General features: G+C 42.4%; 3 protein-coding genes across 3 annotated transcripts in view; 2 read left to right on the top strand and 1 right to left on the bottom strand.

Annotated features, from left to right (window-relative positions):
* LOC118422375 overlaps positions 1-7,688 on the top strand; it is a 17,840-nt gene extending 10,152 nt beyond the window's left edge. The window contains exons 6-10 of the mRNA XM_035829895.1: positions 3,731-3,934; positions 4,604-4,747; positions 5,585-5,718; positions 6,744-6,890; positions 7,509-7,688. Of these exons, the coding sequence (XP_035685788.1) occupies positions 3,731-3,934; positions 4,604-4,747; positions 5,585-5,718; positions 6,744-6,890; positions 7,509-7,688 (809 nt within the window). The remainder of the gene's footprint in view (positions 1-3,730; positions 3,935-4,603; positions 4,748-5,584; positions 5,719-6,743; positions 6,891-7,508) is intronic.
* An 881-nt stretch (positions 7,689-8,569) lies between these two features.
* Positions 8,570-12,679, bottom strand: LOC118423541 (allene oxide synthase, chloroplastic-like). The gene is made up of 4 exons (XM_035831728.1): positions 11,975-12,679; positions 10,905-11,901; positions 10,384-10,535; positions 8,570-9,435 (listed from the first exon to the last, which is right to left on the bottom strand). Exons 2-4 carry the CDS (start codon positions 11,850-11,852, stop codon positions 9,177-9,179), a joined length of 1,359 nt encoding a protein of 452 aa, XP_035687621.1. The 5' UTR covers positions 11,853-11,901; positions 11,975-12,679; the 3' UTR covers positions 8,570-9,176.
* A 127-nt stretch (positions 12,680-12,806) lies between these two features.
* Positions 12,807-18,544, top strand: LOC118422374. Its single transcript, XM_035829894.1, has 7 exons — positions 12,807-12,850; positions 13,346-13,412; positions 14,614-15,122; positions 15,653-15,765; positions 16,672-16,845; positions 17,255-17,408; positions 18,358-18,544. The coding sequence occupies exons 1-7, from the start codon at positions 12,807-12,809 to the stop codon at positions 18,536-18,538; spliced, it is 1,242 nt and encodes a 413-aa protein (XP_035685787.1). The 3' UTR covers positions 18,539-18,544.
* The last annotated feature ends 1,278 nt before the right edge of the window (positions 18,545-19,822 follow it).

Below are 19,822 nucleotides of genomic sequence, written 5' to 3'. Positions count from 1 at the left end.
CTTTTGGAAAAAAAAAATAAAAATAAAAATTACCACTCAGCAAAGTTTCACCATTAATGAAGCCATTCACCAACTTTCTGGTGTAGCAAACATAAAAACTGCACTACTTTTGTAATTTTCAATGAACAGGTGCTGTTACTGTACAGTAATAGTGTTTTTGTACTTTTTTCAAGCTGAAAACTTTTTATTCTTTATGTTTTGGATTAGCCTTTACCTTTACCCCAACCATTTTACAAGTTTTATTTTTATTTTTATTTCGCCCTCTCGCTCCATATTTTTTATGAAAAAATCCGTGAACCAAGAAATTAAATTGGTGTGGCCTGAAGTAAAACTTACTCCGATAGGTTAACGGCGGAGAGATTTCCGGAGGTTGCGCTTGTACTGGCGTTCCAGCTTCCTCAGAGCTTGCTTCTCCTTATAGCTCATGTACGGGGGAATGGCTGGGCCCGCGTCTGAAAAACAAGAAATTGTCACTTTTTTCTGTTGATAAATTTTTCAATGCCTGGTAGCATATACCAAAGTTAAAGAGAATGTATCAAGAATGAAGAATTTATATCCTTTAAGTTGTAATTTTTTCTGTCGATTGATTTTTTTAACGACTGGTAGCTTATACAGAGGTTAAAGAGAATGTATCAAGAACGAAGAATTTATATCCTTTAGAAGTTATCTCCTTATCATGAAGACATTCAGAGAATATTTTGTAGTGCCAGTATTTTAGAGTTGAGTCCTTCTGCATTGCCAGGAATTACTTTTGTATTAGATAACATATTGTAAACAGGAACCCTTTAAACTGTAAACAAAAGTCAACTGATCCAACCCCAAACGAATCAATACCCATGGCCTTCAGTTATACACTACTGTCATTTTTCTTTTAACATGAAATAATTTTTATGTTTTTGCTGGTGTCTTCTTGCCAGGATCCCGTCAGAGCTCAGAGTTGCATTAGGATATTAGCCGTATATTGTGAATATGAGCCATTTTTACTTGTACACAATACTAAAGGGCCATCCTAATCAGGGCTCGAAATACTGGGTGCATGTGCACCCAGGTGCACCCAAAATTGGAACTGTGCACCCAATTTTTTTCAATGGGTGCACAGGGTGCACCCAAATATTTTCTTAGGTTTATGTATGGAAATATATCGAGTATACTAGTATACATCATATTCTTGACATCTAAGTGTTAGAAAGATAATAAAAATGTCTGTCATGTTACTTGTTTAAGAATTTGATAGCTTGTAACAAAGTTTTGTTGTTAGTTTTTTTTTACATTCTACTTAAATTTAAGAGGTGCACCCAAAAATTTTTTGGTGCACTCAATTTTTTAAGCTGGGTGCACCAGTGCACCTAATCCCAAAAATGAATTTCGAGCCCTGCTAATGGTATAGTTTTCTCCAGTGTCACTGATGAATGACGCCGGATGGCTGTTTGAAATGTCTGACCGTTTCCAAAATCATATCCAGTTGCTTGTATGAGTAACTGCTTTTTAGCATACCTTATTACAGTACCTGGATGTCTAAACTTCATCGACGTAACGAAAAAATTAAGATTTGAAACATCTCGATCAGTATGATCTTGGTTCATACCTCCTTGGACGTTTACTCTTGCAGGATCCTGCAGTATATCTGTCCTCTTGCGGACTGCTGGGGGGTTAAACTTCTTCTTCCAGACATAACGCTCCCTCTTCCCTTCAGCATAGCTCACCAGTACAGCTGCACCAATCAGCAAGAGCAGCAGAAATACCACCCGAAGCCTCATGGTTCTGTGTTGATGATCTTTGCAGAATGTTCAGAAAAAACATTACATGAAACTACTCAATCTTCACTTGAGCAGTTAGTTAAGTTGTGCCACAATTGTACTCAAGACTTCTGATTAGGTGCCATTGGTGCAGATGCAAAGTACTGTGCTTTGCTTTAAGAAATAGCATCAACTTTACAAAACTTCAAGATGTTACTTTACATATAAGGGTATCCTGTCTCCTTGTAACATATGCAGGACTCGAAATACTTTTTTCTGCATACCTGCACTGGTTCAGGTAACATTTAAAATTACCTGCACCTGACAAATTTTACCTGCACCACTCTGAATTTAGGAAGTATGGATCATACTAAAATTGTTCAGCAATCGTTGCTATTTTTTTTTCTTTTATACAGTAGTTTATATGTGGTAGCAGCCAATGCAGCTAATGACAGTCCTACATGTACATCATGGGACATTTATGTATAAAACCCAGTACATAGACAAGTGCAGGTTAGGTGCAGGTAGACACCAGGAATACCTGCACAGCTCCAATTTTACCTGCACTAACCTGCATGTACCCAGTACATGAACCAGTGCAGGTTAGGTGCAGGTAGACACCAGGAATACCTGCACAGCTCCAATTTTACCTGCACTAACCTGCATATGCAGGTGGTATTTCGAGCCCTGAATTATGTAACATTTTAAACTCCCTTTTTCTAAATAGAATGTTGATGAAGAGCAGACATCCAGGTAATACAATACACAAGTTACTCAAGTACAATGTTTGGATAGATTTAGGAAATGGCCAAGTGGAAGTGATGGATGAATGTGATAGCCCAGTTAGTGCGGTTACAGGTTGGCGTCAGGAAGGATATCCGGCCGTAAAAAACGGGTGTTAAGCCCTATCCAAACCAAAATGGAAAGTTCTTCATACAGATAAAGGCACAGGCAGTGCCGGTAGCAGTCACCGACGAGCAGCCGGTATTGTCGCGGGCCTCGCTGACTTGCGGGTACGGAAGGTAGGGTCTGGCCATCGAGGCAAACCATGAAGTTGAAGCCCAGAGCTGGACTCACTGGACAGACCAGCCGCATGGAAGCACAGTATGAAGACTATCCGACTGCTGCCTACCCCTGTCACAGGGATCCCAGCAGCAGTATAATCAAAAATGGATACGAAACGACGAAACGAAACAAAGTGGAAGAATGAAGAACTTACCAGCTGTGTGAAGTACGGAGAGACAACTGCTTACAGCTGTGTTGTCATAACGTTAGCGCTGTTGGCTAGTCCTGTATGCAAATGAGGTTGTTGTCATGTGACATCCTGGTTCACTGACATTCATGGAATCTCAAGGTCACAGTTACTGAATTAAGAATTTGGAGACGGTCAGACGTTTCTCGTCAGTGACGTCAGACTGTTTCCAAAATCTATCCAGTTACTTCAGTAACTATTTCTGGCATGTCTTATTACTTGGATGTCTGACCTTCATCGAAGGATCCACAATTGTTTGTTTCTGATGCCTTGTATAATAAAAAGTACACCGTGTTGATCAGAAAGAAGAGAACATTGTAGGATCCAATCTCAATTCCAGCCTTTTTGAAGAATTCTTTATAATCAAATAATCGTATAAAACGACAAGATCTCCTAAGTGTCACTGACAAAAGATAGTGAATGTTCAGAATGAAACATCTGACAGTTTCCAAAATCATATCCAGTTGCTTGAGTTACTGCTATTTGGCATAGTAAGAAACACAATCATGTATGTGTATGTATGCCTTACTGTAAAGGTAGAGGTAGTCCTATATGTAGAGGTAGTCCAATAGCCTCTTTAAAATGGCTGTAGGGGCAGTGGGTTGTTATTCACTGTGTGATCACTGTGCAAAATATGAGCCAAATCGATTTTTTGACCCTGAGCACTGAAGTTTGATCCTTACAGACATTTGCTCTTAATATTGTATTGATCTGTTTAATCATGTCTGTATTTCTCCCCCAGCAATTGTAGAACCCGTGTGTCTGCTTGCAACCCTCCTGGCCCTGTGTTACCTGGGACGTGAGAGGGACAAAGCCGTCGCTATTCTCCAGATTGTGAAGGAACGTGGGACTCAAACATCTTCAGAGTCAGGAGAAAGAACAGCTGCAGCAGGGGAAGGATGTGCTTTGAGACCACATCTTATACCCAGCTCTGTTTTAGGCACAGGTATAGTTAGCAATGTTCACCTGTTTCTATTGATACCTATACATGTCAGCATGGCATACAACAAAGTCAGTACCCAGTGATACAACATTCTTCTGTTCCCATTATCTTTTCTGTTCAGTTACTTTCTCAATGTGTCAGGATCCTCTTACAAGCCTGATACAAAAAGAACTCTTCTAAACCACACTTACAGACTGGTAGAATAGCCCCAGTTTGGGTACTACATCAAGATTACCTTTATTGTACATTTCATGCCATTTAAGGTAGAGGTCATGGTGATACAGTAGATGTGCAAGTACAATACACACGTACTGACAGTTCATGTCGAAAATGATGCAAGAAATGCGATATCTTACTACATCTAAGTAGTAACTTAGTTAAAGTGTAATGTATTTTGTACTAGTCTGTGTAATGTACTTTGTCACATTTGTTAATGACTAAGTAGATACTACTTCTACAATGACTAACATATACTAGTGTGTACATGTACACATATGCTAATATCTAATTTGTCAGACCTTGAATGCCTGCTCCCACACAATTTGCCATGATCCTAAGGGACTGAGTATGGGAGCTCTGGTACATTGAATATATCTCATAGGATCATGGCAAATGGCAAGCACTGATGTAGGTAGGACAGCACCCAGGCTAGAATATCCCTCTGTATTTCAGATGATCTGCTCAGACCTGTGGGACCCCCAGTCCACTACCTGCTGTCCTGCTGTCTGTACCTAGATGGGAACATCGCTGGGTGTCTGCAGGAGTTGGACAGGCAAACAGCAGAGCAAGCTTTCCTTCCTGCATCTTATCTCAAAGGTGAAGGGAATCACACGTACATTTACTTGTGTGTTTGAGGTGATGACTTTCCTTGTTTGTTTGTTTGCTTGTTTATTTTGATCTCCAATTAGAGTTACAATTATTATCATAACTCTATTCTTCCTGGAGTTGCCCATCAACATTACCAATTTAAACAATCAAATAACATAAAGTCAACAAAAGTACGTGTATACAGTATGACACGAGAAGAACTGAGGTAAACTGATCGCAAAAATGTAACATAAACTCAGTAAACGGAAGTAATGAGGAGGGGTCAGAGGTCAAAGGCTATAACATAAATAACAAGACAACAAAACATCAATCGTTCCTAGGAAATAGTCTGGTTAAGTGCATTTTGTAAGCTAATAGGCCATGATTCCGTTTGAACTGAAAAGAAAATGGACTCTTTTCTCCCAACCCAGGCTATGTTCTATATGCAGAGAAGAGATATGAAGACTCTATCCTGGCTCTGCAGGCTTGCTTGGGTTCCCCATCATCAGACATGTGTATTGTGATGTCAGGCTATTAAAAAGTTACTCAAAATCCTTCCTCCCAACCCAGCCTACATGCTGTATGGTGAGAAGAGATATGAAGACTCCATCTTGGCTCTACAGGCTTGCCTGGGCTCCCCAACATCAGACATGTGTATTGTGATGTCAGATTGTTAAAAAGTTACTCAAAGTCCTTCCCATGACCCAGGCTATGTGCTGTTTGGTGAGAAGAGGTATAAAGAGTCTATCCTAGTGCTACAGGCCTTCCTAAGTTCCCTATCTTTAAACATGTGTATTGTGATGTCAGACTATTAAAAAGTGACTCAAAGTCTTCCTCCCAACCCAGGGTATGTGCTGTATGTTGAGAAGAGATATGAAGAGTCCATCCTCGCCCTACAAGCTTGCCTGAACTCCCCATCTTCAGACTTGTGCACCAAGGCCAGGGTACTGAACCTCATGGGGTGCTGCTGTGCACAACAGGTGAGGGAAACGGTCGTGGTTATAAAACTATATTCCTGTTAAAATCACAGAACCCACTAATCATTAAAGATGTGGGACTTTTCAACAGCCACTGCCTCCAAAGAAGAAGTCAAACCTCCCAGTAAAGAACGTAGAATCATGCATAAGATAGCTGTATAGAATAGACACTTGTTACTTTTTATTGTCTGTGCCCTTGCAATTAGCCTACGGACATGGATTTGGAAATAAATAAATCGAATTATATAAAGTCTGGAAGGAAACTCCAAGTTGTATCCAATTGTAGAGACTGAGCTCTTCTTTAAATATTGTTCACCTGGATGTCTAAACTTCACAAACGCTAACATATTTGGTAAGACCTTAAGGAATTACAAGATTATTGCACTTCTTCACATTGATGCACTGAAATGATAAAGATAGAACTTGTACTCTGATCACCAATATCATTGTAGTTTATTCATAGTTGTACAATTTGAGCTTTGCTCCAACGCAGAAAGAAACACCATGAAGTTATTCCCTTTTTTTTTTAAAAATTAAAGTTAGAACATCTATAACAGCTTTTACAACGCTTCCATCATTCTTTAGGGAAAACCCCACACATCCATCCAGCTGCTCAGGGAAGCTCTGCGATGTGACTTCTCCCACCACTCAGCAGTACCGGGCCCTGGCGCTAGGGGATAAACCTGTAGTAATTTTACACCACCCCTTCCATCATTATTTAGGGAAAACCCCACACAGCGATCCAGCTGTTTCGGGAAGCTCTACGATGTGACTTCTCCCATTACTGCAGTATCGGGCACTGGTGCTAGGGGGATATATCATTATATAGGAAAACCTGCAGTAATTTTACACCAACCCTTCCATCCTGACCAGGGAAAACCCCACACAGCGATCCAGCTGTTCAGGGAAGCCCTACGATGTGATTTCTCCCATCATACTGCAGTACTGGGTACTGCCGCTAGGGGAATATATCATTATACAGGAAAACCTGTAGTAGTTTTTACACCAACCCTTCCATCATTATTTAGGGAAAACCCCACACAGCCATCCAGCTGTTTCGGGAAGCCCTTCGGTGTGACTTCTCCCACCATTCTGCCCTGTACAACATCTCACTGCAGTACCTGGCACTGGGGCTAGGGGACGTCGAGCTGGAAACACTCAACTTGTTAGTCACTGTAAGTATTATAATTCCTTCTTTTTACGAAATATTAAGACAATTTCGCACAACAAAGTTCACTAAGCCCATTGGGAACTCTTGAGACACGTTGAGAGTATGTTTTTACAGGAGGGGTTGCCAGCCCTTCAACTTAAACAAACCCACGGCACCTCCTTGAACACAGGACCCCCACTTTTACGTCCCTTCTGAAACACAACCGCAGCCCCAATCGAGATGCCCTACCCTGGATTTGAACCGGGGTCTCCCGGTTACCGACTAACTTAAACCGGGAGCTCAACTGTGAGGCTGCTACCAGTTGAGCCACAAGGACATCCTGTATACTAACTTAACTACATTTTCTTGGCCATTGTATTTTTGAGAGTGCTGTAATTGTGTCATTTGTGTGATCTTGTGGTAATGTTGATATTACAGGCCATAGAAAATAAGGACAGTAGAAAAGGTAACAGCTATAAGAACCAGGTGCTAGACTTAATTGGTGCTATAACTTAACAGTGCTTGAGTACATATGTAACTGTACTAGTACTAGTACCTTGTGTATCTTATTACCTGGATGTCTTTCCTTCATTGACAGTACAGTTTCTATGTAAAACTACGTACTAATGTGGTAATGTTGCAGGCCTTAGAAAATGACGAGACCAGAAAAGACAGCTGTAAGAACCAGGTGCTAGACCCTGTGCTACAGCTGGACAGTACAGCACCTGGAACAGCCACCCTCCTGACATCTCCTCACACCTGTATCCCACTACACCAGGCCCTGTATGTCCTCGCTAAACGCTGTCTGGAACTAGAACGGTAAGTCTTTCTCACCTGTAGCATACATGTAAATGTTTAGAGCAGGGCTCTAGCCAGCGCGAACATTTTTTTCCGTCAGCCAATTCCCATTGTCGCCAAAACCGCAAAAATTAAATTAGAAAGACGGAACTGAGACCTTGAAAAACGGGTTTTTAATGAGATTATTGTATGCAAAGGGGCGCCGACACACTAAGTCAACAATCATAACAATAGCAAAAGAAACAGTGTGTGGCTTTTACGGCCGTGGACGGCGTCCCCAAGCCGCCTGTAGCTTTAACGAAGGATTTTTGTCCGTCAAGGTTGACGGATTGGTTTAAAAACTTTTCCGTCACACGCAGCAAATTTCCATCAATTGACGGAAAAACGGACGCTAGCTAGAGCCCTGGTTTAGAGTACTATAGATATTCAATAGGTCTTATGTATTCCACTGCATCAGGCCCTGTATGTCCTCGCTAAATACTGTCTGGAACAAGAACGGTAGGTGTTCCTCACCTCATGGATTAGGGTATTATGTTAGTTGTACCTAAATATCTACGTAACACTAGTTCACCTGTATCCGCGGGGTAACCTATATCCGTTTTTTTTAAATGGGGTATTTAGGGATATCATGTTGGCAGATGGTGGTTTCAAAATGCAATATATTAAAACATTTAAAAACATTGCATTTTGATATAACAACGGATACCCTAATATTCAACACTATTGCAGGTTGATATAAGAACGGATATAGGTTACCCCACGGATAAAGGTTAAATAGCGTTATATTTCAGGACATATTGAAAGAAGTGGTTGTGTTTTTAATTTCTGTGAAAAGAAACCTGAGTGTATTTTCATAGGATTGTGTCTTATTTCAAACTAACCATTCAAAGCGAGGAACAATTCTAATTCTTTTTTGTGCACCTTTATTGAAAATACCAAAAGTTAGATTACATGAACCGATGATACAGACCTATAACAACCATGTTGGAAGGTAAAGATTTATGTTACATGAAATAATATGTTACACTGTAAGAAAGAAAGAACTATTTTTTGAGACAAATGAGATGAAAGAAAGGACTTAAGCAAACTTCATGGCAACTATTTAACTTATAGTAGTACACACATAACACGATCCCTTCACCGGATATTCACTAAATGTTTAACCTTAATAAAATCCCACTTATTTTAAAAAAAATTACCTGAGACAATATCTTTGTAATCATATGATCCAGTGTGTTCTGGGTTAGATACGCTAAAAAAATGACCAATGTCAACCGCTTATTACCCTATCACCTTAATAAACATTACTAATATTTCCCTCTATCTCATCTATCTGTAGAATGCCAGATTTTTAATCATCATGCCTGTTCTACTACGACAATTCTGCTGGATCGTGATCTCTATTGTGACATATGACCCCCCAAAAAATACGCTTGTATGACTTCTCCCCAAACCATTGAGATGCATATGATATGCGTACCACATGTGTTTGAGAGAAACGTCGATCGTCAACTCATATCGCATTAGGCGCGATGTTGTCGGGCCTTATCCCCAGCGCACGCCCCGCCTGTTCTGAGCGGAAGTTAAACCGTGCGAGACGCACGGGATCGTCAGGGTTGCCCACCCGGATGGTCTTATCCGACCACATGGGGGCGGCCGTCAGCTCCCAGCTGCAGTACCCCAGGAGAACCGCTAGGAGCGCTTTCATCATGAAGAAGCCGATGTCCTGGCCGGGACACTGGTGGCTGTCGAGGTCAGGGGCCTCCGTCCAACTGAGAGAGAAAACAGATTATATAGGTTAAAGGATATCGAAGGATTCTTGTACACAACCAGAATGTACATACTTTGCTTACGTTCAGACACCTTCCTCGGAGCTTCTGACTGGAGTTCTGCTTCTTGCTGCTCTATGTAGCTGATGTAGGTGGCGCTTTTGCGGCAATCCCAATCCCAAATGTGGCCAAGTTTGTATCCCCCACTCATCCCGATTGCATAACAAATATATGGGTTTGTAATGTTACATGAATGATATTTTTTATGATAGAAGGTTTAAGTACTGATTCACGGTGAGTTGTTGTTTTTGGTCTGTGTTTTTGCAAATGTTATATACCATAGCCTTAGTCTTAATCACCATAGAGAGATACCAATAGGAAGTGATCAATGGACACATTAAAACCTTACACGCATTTATTAAATGAACTGCAAGGAAACAAGACGTAAAACTTTAAACATTTCAAGGAGATGTGAAATCTTCGAACTCTTGTTTGCGCTGTAGTCTTTAGCGGTGTCCAGATTACACCGTGGGTAAAAGTGTCCAAACTACACCATGGGTAAAAGTGTCCAAACTACACCATAGGTAAAAGTGTCCAAACTACACCATGGGTAAAAGTGTCCAGACTACACCATGGGTAAAAGTGTCCAGACTACACCAAGGGTAAAAGTGTCCAAACTACACCATGGGTAAAAGTGTCCAAACTACACCATGGGTAAAAGACCAATTGTCCAATCATTTCCTGCTCTATACCAGTACTCCAAGACTTCGAGTGCATATGGAATAGATCCCAATACTTTATAATCTCCAAGCAGATGTTGGGGTGGAAGACTGTGCCTTTTTCTGACCGCCTAACTTCTATTAAGAGACCGCGACTTTCCACAGTCATAGAAGCCAGGCAGTCAAAAAACGCCACAATCTTCCACCCTAGCATCTGCTTGGAGATTAGTACCTTCCGCGAGGGAAGAAAAGATGCTTCTTCTGTCCTCCTTGCTTGTCTTCATCAAGAAAGCGATTCCACCGGAAACGGTCCGGATCCGGGAACACAGATTCGTCACGCTGAGCCCAGAAGCAACATCCAACCATTCGCTCCCCCTTGCAGACCTACGGAGAATAGCAACACATATAGTATGACATAGGAGTTTACTTTTAGGCAACCAATTATTCTCACCTGCTGCTTACAAGGCCAAACATTAAAAGTTGTTCAGAAGCATATATCTATAGTTAGTAACTAACGTTGATGTTTTCTTTTTCTGGCGAAATGACAAGATACTTTCTTGCCAGACACCAGAAGTTGAAAACATTAAAAAGTTGTTCAGAAGCATGAATATTTATAGCTAGTTACTAAGGTTACTAGTTACTTGATGTTTTCTTTTTCTGGCGAAATGAGGAGATCCTTTCTTGCCAGACACCAGAAGTTGAAAACATTAAAAAGTTGTTCAGAAGCATAAATATTTATAGCTAGTAACTAACCTTGATGTTTTCCTTTTCTGGCGAAATGACAAGATCTTTTCTTGCCAGACACCAGAAGTTGAAAACTGGTGGATGGAGCCGCAGGACCTCCAGTATGAAGCTCTCAAGGGTCTTCATTTCACCGAGACTTTCCTCCGAGACGCCTCCATGTTTCTCCAGGACTTGGAGGGTCGTTTGGATGATGTCGTTTTTCTCTGTGTCGCTGAGGGTGTGCAGGCGAGCGACAGACGAGACGATGGCGGCGCACTGGGCGGCGCAACCATTGAACAGAGTGCCGTATAGGATGGTGAAGATACCTTCCTCTACCTCTACACCGTGGGTGTGACAAAGTTGGACAAGCTCTTGGTACTTTGGCGCTTCTTTGATGGCTTTCAGAAGTGCGGGGAGGGCCTCTATTGCCAGCCTGCGTTTCCTTGACATGGAGGGAATGGGGATCCAGGTCTTGAAGTCAGTCAGAAGTCCGTTCAGCCAAGTGAAGCACAGTTCTCCGTCGATTTTCCTCCCGAACAAGGCCTCAGTCAGCGTCTCAGACATGATGTGGAAAACCCTCTCTTCAAAGTCCGGGACGTCCTCCAGTCGTGACCACTCCTCGAGGTGCTCCTTTATTTGGCTAAAGAAAACAGATGGAAGAGTCTTCTGACCCCGCTTGTAGACGTCGATGAGGAGAGCCTTCTTCCGACGATGGTCTTCATCGTTGGAAAACATTGACGGACAGTGTCCCCTGACCACGTCCTTGCTTACGCCGCCCGGCCCAAAGGAGTATGGATCCTTTTCGTACGTCTCCGGGTTGAAGGCGTACTGGATGGTGTCTCGGGTCAGCAGTACTACCGCGGGCACGCCGTTGTTCATACGGAACGCAGAGGGGTGCTCACCTTTCGGCTTCATCATGTGAGGCCCATACACCAACCCCTTCACAAAACCAAAAGTGTCGCTCCATACTCCTCCCATGTTTTTGTTGAGAGGAAAATCTGCCTCAGATCTGTAAAACCCTCGGTGCTCCACACAAGCTGTGTCTTCTGTAAAACCCTCGGTGCTCCACACAAGCTGTGTCTTCTGTAAAACCCTCGGTGCTCCACACAAGCTGGGTCTTCTGTAAAACCCTCGGTGCCTCCACACAAGCTGGGTCTTCTGTAAAACCCTCGGTGCCTCCACACAAGCTGGGTCTTCTAACAAACTGTCTCAGATTTGTAAAACCTTCGGTGCCTCCACACAAGCTGGGTCTTCTAAAAAGTGTCTGCAAGTTGTTGAACCTGTTTTTAGCGCATTAATTAGCCTAAAACTAGGTGGGTCGGTTCTCTCACAAATTAGCTTTTCAACTACCAAAAGCTAATTTGCGTGAGAACCGACCCACCTACACTTAGGCTACAAAATAGCGGCCTTGTCTCAGTCTAAATAGTATGATGGAAGACTGATGCGTTTAGATTCATGATCTCATTTTCTCATTTCATAACTGACCATAGTTGCCCTTTCTCGCAGTGACCTACGACCCTGTTGTCAAGCCAGAGTTTTAATCCCCAGATATTTGCCCCAACACTTGTTTGGTTTTTAGGGACACTTTATCAATTTTTGATAGGTATGATTATATTATATCTCCTGAAAAATGGCTTTAGGTTTCAGTGACCCTGGTAAATGACTTGATATAATTATATAATAATAATAACCACTTGATATGATAATAACCATAACGTTACCATAACCCTTAACAAGACTCCACAAAAACAGCTGAGCAGAAATTTGGTGCAACACCTGAAAGCTGCACTGCCAGTTGTTACCTCCATAAAACATGAAGGTGTAGTGTTTGGTGTGTCTGTCTGTGTGTCTGTTTTTTGTCTCTCTGTGTGTCTGTCTGTGTGTCCGGATATTTGTGGTCAACATAACTCAAGATCCTCTGGATGTATTACGATGATATTTGGTATGCGGGTAGAGGTTGTGAAGACAAAGGTCAAGTTTGATTTTGGTCCCCTGGTATTACCTTACGAGTTAGTGACTTTGACACGTTCAACTGTTTTTTCTTGTTAGATGCACTTGTATTGAATTGTTCTGCCAGTTCATTCTGGTGTGATGGATGACACTCGAAAAGTAATCTCCAATCATATCTACCCTGGGAAAACGCAGACTCCTAACGAGGCACACAAAGTTTACCGATCACTGCAACACGCGTGCACGGAACACCCGCCGCCTAACACCCGCCGGCCCACGAACCAGCTGGCCCCAAACTATACACGTGATAGTTGGGGACCGGCGTAAGTGGGGCCAGCTGGTAGTGGGGCGGGTGCATAGAGGCGGGAGGGCGCGGGTTAGGCAGGGGATCGGTAACTCTTATTTGCGAAGCTTCTCGAGCTGGTTTCCCAGGGTAAATCTTATCTGGTAGAGATAGAATTGTCTTTATGTATAATACAGTATATTCAATGGTGAAAGACCTTTAATCTTTACCTCTACAGGTATGAGGCAGCTGCACAGAGGTATGTGGACTTGTTGGCAGCTGCTCTGGACACACCAGTGATGCAGGTATGTAGTGTGTGTAGTTAACGTTAAGTTGTTAGTGGCCCTGCCTCGGATGCAGGTATGTAGTGTGTGTAGTTAACGTTAAGTTGTTAGTGGCCCTGCCTCGGATGCAGGTATGTAGTGTGTGTAGTTAACGTTAAGTTGTTAGTGGCCCTGCCTCGGATGCAGGTATGTAGTGTGTGTAGTTAACGTTAAGTTGTTAGTGGCCCTGCCTCGGATGCAGGTATGTAGTGTGTGTAGTTAACGTTAAGTTGTTAGTGGCCCTGCCGCGGATGCAGGTATGTAGTGTGTGTAGTTAACGTTAAGTTGTTAGTGGCCCTGCCGCGGATGCAGGTATGTAGTGTGTGTAGTTAACGTTAAGTTGTTAGTGGCCCTGCCTCGGATGCAGGTATGTAGTGTGTGTAGTTAACGTTAAGTTGTTAGTGGCCCTGCCTCGGATGCAGGTATGTAGTGTGTGTAGTTAACGTTAAGTTGTTAGTGGCCCTGCCTCGGATGCAGGTATGTAGTGTGTGTAGTTAACGTTAAGTTGTTAGTGACCATAGCCTGCCTCAGATACAATTTGCAAGTGCTGTTGTTTCCTGCAACATTTGCTGTGTACAGTCAAACCTGTCTATAGCAGCCTCTAAAGGGACTGGAGAAATGTGGCCAATATAGACAGGTGGCCACTATAGAGAAAATGTTAGATCAATTGACCACACACGTTTTCAGTACCCACTAATCTTTCTAACCAAGTAACATTGTCTCGAAAGGTCTCAGAATTCAACCGACCCTGCAGAAATCTACGGAAAATTGATATTGCCATGCGGAATGTTGGTAAAAAAAAGATTTGCACTCTAATATTCAAGGCAGGCATACCCTCTGCTATAGCCAAAATGACCCTGTCAAGAACTCCAAATTCTCGGCCTCGCAAACTACGATTTGAAACCCGGCGCAGGATGACATACGACCGCTGTATGGTCACAAAGGGCAGTGTTTCTGTATCTACGGGACCGGAAATTGTGTAGCCGTGGCCACGTTGGACAGGTGGCTGCTATATAGTATTTCTTAATGCTTAGGTCAATAGGAAAAATCTAAGGGACCCCAATGGCAAGGTGGTCGCTATGCAAAGGTGGCCGCTGATACAGGTTTGTTGTTCAACATAAAAAGAGCTTGAGAATGTAGAAGATAAAGAAATTTTTCACATCTGATGTTTTTTCTTCATCAGCCATTAACACCAGGAACCCCCTTTCCCCCACTGGACCTCCAAACTGTGTACTGTGAAGCTTCGCTCTCCCTGCTCAAGGCTCAGAGATACGAGGACGCCATAGCCGTCTGCGACAAACTGCTGACAAAAATCCCTCCCAACAACCAATGGCGGACTGACACGTACTCGCTCAATCCATCCCACGATTCCTCCGGCCTATCCCATGATGCAGTGCACACTTCCCATGATTCTTTGAAACTCGTTGAAGACCCCGTTACTCCTCCAAGCAATCGTTGCGACAGCGGTGACGATCTGTTTGATTCAGATGAGGACTCTGAAGAGAGAACTGCTGGTAAAAAGATGAGTAAGAAGAGAGCCAGAGAACCGAGCGAACAGGAAGGGATGCAGAGTGTTGAGCAAAATACGGAAACGAAGAGTGTTCGATTGAAAAGTGTTCTGCCATTGATGTACAAGGCGGAAGCTCTGTACAGACTAGAGGAGTACCAGGAAGCCGTTATCTGCTATGACAGGTGGGGAGTTTGAGTTTGTTCTCTTTTATCATACATGTATACTTTGTATACTTCTGTGTCAGTAAATATAATTTGTGGATTGATGGTGTATAATTATTGGAAGCACTACTATATGTCTGTTGTCCAGAAACAATAAGATGGTTTTAGCATTTGTGGAAAACGAAAGGTTTGTACATTAAAGTGTACATCTATGTAGATGCTTAGGGGTGGTGCCCATCTCCATTTCTGTAGCCCTTGGGCCACACACATTTGTGCAAGCCCCTACAGCAGGGGGCTAGTCCGCTGGGAGTGATGTGTGTTTAACTTCCATACTCTTTCCCAAATGCTGAGTGCTAAGCAGAGAAGTTTGTAATACTATATAGATTACGTTTAATGAGAGTTTGAGATTACAGTCCTATCAAGCTGTGTGATCTTTGATGTAGTGTGAATTATAACTTTTTGATTGTAAGATTTATTACTGTTTGTTAACATGTTATCAAATACTTTACAAAAGTTTTTACAAGTTAACTTTACATTTCTGTCTGTTTCAGGCTGCTAAAGATGCTGTATGACATCATACCTGTGGAACCCGATACGGGTGACAAAACAGACAAGAGAACAGATTCTACACAACCTACCCAGAAGAGAAGAAGAACTGAGGAAGGTCTGTCAAACATTAGTTTCCTATGCCAGATATGACATGATTACATTTCATTTCATGTACTCTTATTTCATAAATGACTATAAAGGTTTGGTTGCCAGAATTTGTCTTAATTGCAGTGGCTTGAGCATTTGTGACCATGGTAAAAAGATTAAGGTAAAGGTAGTTCCATAGCCTTTTTGAGGCTGTAGGGGTAGTGGGTTGTTATCTAGCCTGTGTTTACACAAGCTCTCGCCGGCTGGGCTTAATGACCCCCTCACCGAGGGTGGCGGCAATTGTAGGGCCGGCCGCTAGGAGCGCGATTGTAGTCAGGCTAGGTTGTTATCCACAGTATTGGAAGGGCGAGCCCAACCCTCTCCTCCCACCACCTTTTATTTCCCCATTCTTACTCCTGAGTGGAGTGAGGAAACTCATGTTACGTGCCTTTCCCGAGAAGTCATTAGTCAATTAAAGAGACTTGCCTGAGAAATCAAGCCTGTGACCTTTTGACTTTTTGCCCGCTATATGCCACCCACATTTGTGTCAAAGCTCTTACTAAAGATAAGGGTACAACCCGCCATACGTGCAATTTGTGCGTAGGTTTTTTTTGGAGGCCACGTCCGTCACGTATTTCTGAAAACGTTCAGGCTCTACACGGGGCTGGCGCCTCGCCCGTACTGGCACGTACAGGGGGCGACTCCACAGCCCGATAGCACACAAAGTTTTGCCTGCAGGTAAAGTTCTACGGCGTGTCTGCGTGCTCCAAAATCCGTCGGATTCCCTACGAGTTCGTACGAAGGCGGTACTTACCACTTACGGATCCCAACAGATTCCAACGTATACAGCACGTAGTTGCATTTACGGTGGGTTGTGCCCTTAGCTTGGGGGTGATAAAAGTGGGTCTTATTTAAATTACCTTTTTTGTTACAGGTTTTCTCCCAATAGTCCCTGAAAGTGGTTCCACCTCTAAGGGGTCAGAGGTCACGAGAACACTCCTGCTGCTGAAGTCCGAGGCTTACCAGAACAAGGGCTTGATGCTGATTGGTCAGGAGAAACTGCAGGCCGCTCTCCAGTGCCTCAGGCTGAGTGTACAGTCGAACCCAGGTGATTCTTAGATTTTAACAATGACTCGAAGGTGCAATGTTTAACCACATAAAGAGATAAGGAGAGAGACAGTTGGTGCATAGGGCGGCACCCATTTCAATTTCAGTATCCCTGGGCCATACAATGTGCAATAACTACAGCAGGGGGCTACTAAGTCCACTAGTAGTGCTGTGTCACAGTGTGTGTTCAACTACCAAATGCTTCAAGTGCTAAGCAGAAAAAGCAGTGTGTGGGTTTGGGTGGATGGATGGGTGGATGGAGGGAGGGAGGAGACTTGTGCTAGAGGCAACCATGGTCCCCGACCCTCTTGATGAGGTGGGGACTATCGAATGTAAGGCGAACACTCTACCCGCACGGCTATTGCACTGGTCCTAATCTAAAGTCCCCTGTTATTTTCCCCACCTTAAAGACAGCACGGTTGCCATGTACAACCACACCCTGTTGCTATGGAAGATGGGGAGGAGGAGGGAGGCTGCGCAGAACTGGCTCGGGTACCGAGGGGTCGACACCCGACGGGACAGTCTGCAGCTGGGACAGCTTCTCAAACAGAAGGAGCAGGAAATGTAGGGCCTGTTTTCTCTTTTGTATTATTAAGGCTATGTTGATTTGATTATATGGAAGACATCAATTTCTACCCTGTTCCAAAGAGAAACATTTTTTTCAAAAATACAGCTGTAAATCATACAAAGCAGCTACAAAATGAGTAAATACATGCTGTAGATTGGAAAAAAAATATATTGGAAAACATATACTTTATAATATTATAGAACTGCAACGTAAATTCTGTTCCCCTTGTTCACGGAATGGGCCTGTCTACTGCAGCTTCACAAACGTGACGTTGGGAACATGCGAAAAGTATCTCAAAACACGCACACAGTGTTTCTGGGACACTCCGTTTCGATGAACAAATTAAAAATCCTGGACTCAGAGCCGGATTCCTTTGCAACAGGGGTAGAAATGGCTGTGTCCATTTGAGCTTCACTGTCCAACATTGGACAGAGACGGGGGGAGATATAGGTTATCTGGCACCTACAATCCGCTGCTGCAGTCATGCGGTTAGGCCACACCAATTTCATTTGTTGTTTCTCGGATTCTTTCAGAAAAAATTGGGTCGGTCGGTCGAAAAAAAAAAAAAAAACTTTGCCAAAAGTCGGGGGTAGGAGAGATCAAGGGGCTTACTCAAGTTACAGTTAATTAGGGGGTTCCTGGTATCAAAGTTCAAAGTTTGAAGAAAATTATAAACGTATCGTCCAAAATAGGCACGTACAGCTACTGGAATTTGAGGCCTATAGTTAATTTGAGAAAGGAGAGGCTGTGAAATTTTGTCAACACAAGGTATGGCCATCAATTTGAAAGTTTTTTTTTTCAAATTGGAAAAAATAGGGTCGGGAAATTTGAGAAACAACAAATAGAATTGGTTTGGCCTTATGATGATTTACTTGTATTGAGGGGAAGGTGACAGGACATACTGATGCACTAGTAGAGGTTGAATGCCAGTCTTTCTTACTGCAGATCAACTGTGTGTGATAACACAGAAGAAGGCATTTCGGACAGGCACCTGCTAATGTTGGACAAGGCCACCCTCCAACAGCTGATGGACTCGAGGACCCCCCAAAGAGGCCTGGGCGGTTCCGCCACACTGTCGCGCCCAGGTCTGTTCTCTGCTAGCACAAGTACGAAGAACTGGGCATAATGATTATGTATTATTGTATTCTCAGATTTGAGATATAGTGTGAAAGATGGAATAGTTCTTTTTGGATAGAAACCTGGGTTTCTGCACATTTTTATGTGGACATTTTATTATTTTTTCATTGCTCTGTTTGATGAGTTGCAGATTTTGTTATAAATTGGCTAATTCGGTCTGTCTCTATCCGTTCTATTTTCCAGTTTTTCCTAAGATAACTTTCTAGAATTGTAGTATCTATTGGACAATAATTGCTTAATCAGACTTATTCTGAAGCAGACAACACAGCAAAATTATTTCTGTAACATTTTTTTATTCAGATGAAATTGTGAAATTCAATGCAAAATGTCCTTTTTACAAACCTGTATGTACAAATTGCATGGTGGTTGCAAACAAAATATAGACTATAACGTATTGACTTGTCAGCTTGCAAACAAATGAAATAGCAGCAATTTCTCTTATTGCATAGTTGCATCCTTCAATAAGATGAAAGTAAAAAAGGGATAAGAATGCAGATACAGATAAACTCCATTGTACAGCAATTTATAAGTTTTTACAATTTCTTGAACTTGCATGTTGTATTCTAGAATATTTCAGACTTGGTGTAAGGACCAATTAAATGAATTGTGTTACAAACATGTTTTTTCAGACAAATCTGTTGGTGTATAACTATAGTACAAGTAGTAGAATAATTTTACAAAACATTCCCATCTTATGGTAGTAGCAGCATTATTACAAATATAAACCAGGCAACAAAAACATTGTTTTTTTCTACAATAACACATGGCAAAGGCAACTGCTCTGAGCTCGCTGCAACTGCTGGCACCCTTCTGAATATACAAACTTGGCGATGTTATTTTCCTGACAAGAAATGAGTCTGACTTAATATGAGACTACTTATATTAGGCCACACTAGTTTACTTGCTTGGTCCTCGGACATTTCTTGGCAAAACAAAACTGCAAGCATTCAATATGAAAAGAACATACGGAGGAAACCTTGAACCTTGCTATATTCACTCATTGATACAGTGTATGATATCAAGGACCAGGCTTTCCACCTAGAGTCTGTTTTCATCTTGATTTTCCAGCTAAGGATCATTTTTTAAAAATCCGTATGCTGAAAAGTTCATTGGTATGGCCTTGCTGTAGTGATAGACAATGACATCTGGACACTTGAAAATGTCCCGTGTGCAATATTAGCCCTCATGCTTATAGCATTTTTTTCACCATTTTCATGTCAAAAAAAAATCTCATATTTCTTTAACATTCAGTGCAGTGCTGTCTCCAACTTTG

This window comes from Branchiostoma floridae, chromosome 9, assembly GCF_000003815.2.
Source record: "Branchiostoma floridae strain S238N-H82 chromosome 9, Bfl_VNyyK, whole genome shotgun sequence".
Taxonomy (NCBI): Eukaryota; Metazoa; Chordata; class Leptocardii; order Amphioxiformes; family Branchiostomatidae; genus Branchiostoma; species Branchiostoma floridae.
The sequence above is the reverse complement of the archived record's forward strand: the minus strand, read 5'-3'. Positions and strand labels throughout refer to the sequence as shown.